Source organism: Neofelis nebulosa, chromosome 10, assembly GCF_028018385.1.
Source record: "Neofelis nebulosa isolate mNeoNeb1 chromosome 10, mNeoNeb1.pri, whole genome shotgun sequence".
Taxonomy (NCBI): Eukaryota; Metazoa; Chordata; class Mammalia; order Carnivora; family Felidae; genus Neofelis; species Neofelis nebulosa.
In genome coordinates, this window is record NC_080791.1 from 78,014,687 (window position 1) to 78,019,764 (window position 5,078).

Below are 5,078 nucleotides of genomic sequence, written 5' to 3' on the forward strand. Positions count from 1 at the left end.
AGGAATGGTATGTACATTTATTATAGCTATGGAAATAAGACTTATGACCAAAAGATGGGAAGGAATACACAGACATGTAAATAGTGCCAAGGTGACAGGCTATCCCTTTAATATTGTCATTATATTATTTATACAACAGAAATGTGTTTAAAATATTGAACTATTTTATTTTTAAATTTATTTTATTTTTAAATTTATTTTATCAGTCTCATTTTATTTGTAAATTTATTTTAATGGTCAAATCTAAATAAGTTTCATTCTTAGTTCTCATACTTGTCTGTATGGTTGCTTTTCATACTCATACTAATGGATTAAGTGTAGATCATAATTTACAAACATGTACTTATATTTATCAGCTTAAAGAAGAGAAAATAAGTGAATCTGCCTATTTATAACTTGTGACATCATGTTCATAGGCATTATCATTTTATCTTTTAATTATGCTAATTAGTAGACAAAGTGGCATTTTTCCATTTTAAGATGAATAAACTCTCAGAGAGTAAAATAACTTGGTAAAAGTTATAGCAGGTGACAACCCAAATGTAAAGAATATTGAAAAAATGTAATGCTTCCCCTGTGCCAGACCCTGTGTCAATTTGAAGTATACAATGATGATACAGACCTTTTAATTGAACATCGGTTTTCAAGTTACCAGTCACCTAAGATTACCTAAAAGATATGTGGAGCAATTCAAGTTAGAAAAGATCCAGATCTATGTTGACTTTACCACCTAAGAGCCATGCGGTGTTGGACAAATTGCTACCCTGAGCCTCAATTCCTGAGTCTCAATAAAATTGGAAGCTCATAGGACATTGCCTTGTTTTACAGAGGTTCTGCTAGATGATTTAATCGTAGAACTTTGTGAACTATAAGACACCATACAAGATTCTGTGTCTCCCTCTCTCTGACCCTCCCCCGTTCATGCTCTGTCTCTCTCTGTGTCAAAAATAAATAAACGTTAAAAAAAATTAAAAAAAAAAAAAAGACACCATACATAGGACACCATACATATGCCTTATTTATTCTCCAAAAGCCAAACCTTATACATCTTCCATTAAAATGTTACAAGTAGCCAGCATATAGACAACAGCATTTAAATTTGAAATATTTTAATATACTTAATAAATGTACAACTAGCCCAATAGAAGTTCTAAGAGAACATTGAGATAGATGTCGTTAAATAATACTAACAGCAATACAACAGACAAGTTGTTTTATTTGCTGACTCATGAGAAGCTTGAAGCTATTTACTCAATTTCCCATTCTTTCCTCTCACTTTTTCTTATAGATTCCTAGAGGAATAAGATTGCTATATTCAATAGCATATTTTCAAGTATTTAATGTTGCTTAAAATGAGATAAAAAATACAGATTAAGGTTCTAATCTTAGCTTCATTTATTGAAACATTTGGAGTACCTACCACATGCCAGGCACTGTGCTAGGCTCTGGGGGAAATAGAAAAAAACAAGATAGGGCTTCTGCTCCCATGTCGCTTATTTTGTGTGCCCTTGCGTATTCTACCTGATCTCTTTCAGCCTATACCCTGATTTAAAGAATACAGTCTTGGTGTGAAAATTCAACAAGATTATCTGTGTAATGAACATAACAGAGAGCCTAAAATAAGGTATGGGAAGTATAAAAATGGATTTTAAAATTTTCTTTACTTAGGTCTATGTCCATTTTTATCATTTTAAATAAGAGTTTTCAATGTAGCTATAAAACTAGGGAAATAAGTTTACAAACTGTCATTCTCTAAAGCTCAGAATTATGGAACTTAGGGTTATGGGTCACAATTAGGACTTACCCCCGTAAAACTTCTCAGGGTTGTTTCCTGAAACAAGACTTTCGGGTAACTGATAAAAGGAATTGCCTTTCTATGGCAAGCAATCTAAAAGATGTGCTATATGGATGAGAGCTAGAAAAAGGAATCGGACCACAGGAAATAAAAACTGGATACTGTTAACCCAGATAATTCAAAAAAAAGTGTACATGGTAGGGGAACAGTAGTTTACTCCAGATTCTACTATAGAATTAAAAATTCTACAAGATTACACAAGTCCTCATTCTAATTCCATTTCTGAAATTAGAAATTAACTTTCTGAGGCTTCATATGTGTTCCAAGAAAATGTTGCTACCAACTAACTTGGATAGGGACAAAAATTTCTTGATGAATGCAAAGTTATATCCCCCTAACAAAAATTAACAAATTGCTCTTAAACTGAGTGATTGGGAATCACTCTGCCAGCTGTGGAGCATCTGGGTAAACTCACGAAATTAGGTTCCTACAAACACTAGACAAATATTCTAAACTGTCCCCAAAAGGCCGCCACCAAGGGAAAAATGAGGAAGTTTAACTATTTTAAGCACTTCATTTAAAATGAGGCAACTGTAACACCAAAGTTGTGATTTATTAACCTAGTTGATGACAGAAGCTGCTCTAAAATCTGGGTCTTCTAATTCATGTTTTGTTTCTTTTACCAGCAAATGCTATATTAAACCCATGGGCATATATACGTATTTACTATACTTTAAGCAAAGTTTTTCCTCATCCTGAAGTCAGCGCTTTAAAATACTGTTTGGTCTTTGAATTTCAGGGAGTAGTGATTTGCAGAAATGAGAAACAAACTTGCTGAACAACACAATTTCAATACAGGTTGAGGCTGATTAATTGGTTAGAATATTAAGTTAAAAAGGCCAAAGTCCAGGGTTTAAACTCCAAATAGCCCAGTTAGCTTTTAAAATGAATATATCTATCTATCTATCTATCTATCTATCTATCTATCTATCTATCTATATAGATAGATATACACATACATATACATATACACACACACATACCAACACGTGTTGTTGGTTAAAGATTAAAGAAAGCTTTTCACTACTTGGGGGGCAGGGGAACCTAAAAAAGTAAGTTATACTGATAGAAAAAAAAGTGTTTTGTCACTTTGAAAAACTACATTATCTTTTCAGCATTCGTAGAAATGAGCCTTTAATAAAATTTTTTTTTAATGCTTATTTATTTTTGAGAGAGAGAGCACGAGAGCAGAGAGAGACACAGAAGGGGAAGTGGGCTCCAGGCTCTGAGCTGTTAGCACAGAGCACGAGGAGGGGCTGGAACTCAGACAGCAAGGTCATGACCTGAGCTCAGGTCGGAGGCTTAACAGACTGGGGCCCCAGGCGCCCCAGAAGTGAGCCTTCTAATATGCAAACTATTGTTAACCTCATGGCTTTAAGGTACTTGCAATGTCATCCTGTATCCACAAAATCCATGCCAACACGAGGCAGTTACTTTGCACAATTGTAACTGTAAATTATAATTCCGTCTATTACAAATTAGCAGCTAAAATACTATTTTGGACACATGAAAGTACAGATCTGGTGCAAGCACTGGAATTTTAATTTGGTAAACCATACATTCAAGTAATAACAAAACATGGCCCAAAGTGAACTGGGGCCCGGTCTGAGACCTAAAACTTCTTTTTTCCTAAGTGCAATATCATGACCCACACCCAAGAGCTAACAACAGGTCTGTCCAGATGCTGAGACCACGGACTTGAAAATCTCCATCCTTCGCCTTACAGGACTCCAGGGCAGCTAGAACGTCATCTTTCAGAGGTGGGGGGGCCTGACAGAGGCTTTGAAATTTGCCATACAACTCCTCCCAGGGCACATGTTGGGACTCAGTTCCAATCCAAATGCCTTTCTGAAGGTCGTAGTGCAGATGTCGGGCCCAGTCTGCGAGCAGACCCAGATAGACCCGGGAGAGCTCTGGGTGGCGGCCTGCCACCGAAGTTAAAAGCCCGGCTGGGAGGTTACGGCAAAAGGCGGCCATGACATCCGACTTCGTCAAAAGCCAACGGACCAGCTCCTGATCCCCGTCTGCGAGTGTTTTGGGGGTTCCCGGTTCCAGCTCCTCTTTTGGGGGCCGGGGAGACGACGGGGGGAGCAACAGCGCGGCCGCTATCACCTTCAGAAAGTTGTTCTGAGGCAAGCGCTCCCACAGGATGCTGAGAAACCGGCTAGGGCCCTCGGCTTCAGCCTTCGGCACCTCTCGCAGACGCGCCAGCAGCAGCTCCGCCTGGGTCTTCAGCACCGAGTCCTCCTCAAGCACCGAGTTCTCTCCGTAGCCGCTGAGGCACAGCAAGTGGACAGCGGATCGGCGGCGGGCGAGGCGGGCCAGGCTGCCTTGGAGCGTGTCCGGGTCGGCGTCCGGGACGCCAGGGCCCGGAAAGAGCTCCTGCAGCAGGTAGTGATAGGCGGCATCCCCCAGGGCCCGGTTCTCTAGCAGGCGCAGAGACAGCAGGAGGTCACAGCGCTCCAAGGCCTGGAAGTTCGTCAACCCGGGGACTGGAGAGGACCCAGAGCCGCCCTCCAGTCTCCACTGGTTTTGCAACCGCCGTTCCAGAGCCATGCGAATGCGGACATGGCGTCCAAAGCGCCTATGGACGTGGCGCAGGTAGCGAGCCCACTGCAAGGCCCTGCGCACTGTCGCGGGGTCCCAGGTCCTGACGTGGGTCGTGCGGGAGACCGCCAGCACCTCGGAGAAGCGCTCAAAGTGCTGCAGGAGCGATTCCATGGGGGCGTGCTTACTTCCGCGTTCACCTTGGAGACGCCGACTCTCTGCGTGCCGATTGGAGCGTCTGTGTAAGGATACGCCTCTCTACAATGCTATTGGATAAAGTCCCTGTCGACATGACAAGGACGTTCATCCGGGTACTTTGACCCTGGGAAATTTAAACTGGAGAAAAGGCCCCGCGGTTTTACTTTTGCCACTAAAGTTAAGGAGGGAGGGGGTGCAAATGTGGGGTGTTCAAAACAGAGTTCCCTGCGTCACGTGCGAGATACCGTTAGTCGCGAGAGTCTCCATGCTTCTTTCACTTTGGAAATAAGCCCAAGTAGAAATTTCTTGAGCTTGGCCTGAGATGGTCTTTGCTGAGGTTTATTGGGTAATGCCAGACATGCTGTTAAATATTAAATGAAATCTTTAGTTCAATTCAGCTTAGTAAAAAATGTACTGACCACCAATTAATTAATGCCAGGCACGTTCTTAAATTCTGGGCCTTCACATTGTTATTTTG

General features: G+C 41.3%; 1 protein-coding gene across 1 annotated transcript; it reads right to left on the reverse strand.

Annotated features, from left to right (window-relative positions):
- Nucleotides 1–3,285: 3,285 nt before the first annotated feature.
- FANCF (FA complementation group F) lies at nucleotides 3,286–4,610 on the reverse strand. Its single transcript, XM_058688474.1, has one exon. The coding sequence runs from the start codon at nucleotides 4,574–4,576 to the stop codon at nucleotides 3,497–3,499; it is 1,080 nt and encodes a 359-aa protein (XP_058544457.1). The 5' UTR covers nucleotides 4,577–4,610; the 3' UTR covers nucleotides 3,286–3,496.
- Between the last annotated feature and the right edge of the window lie 468 nt (nucleotides 4,611–5,078).

What these genes read in the sequence shown, in the direction of transcription:
- FANCF (XM_058688474.1), bottom strand. Translation starts at nt 4,576, where the DNA reads ATGGAATCGCTCCTGCAGCACTTTGAGCGCTTCTCCGAGGTGCTGGCG.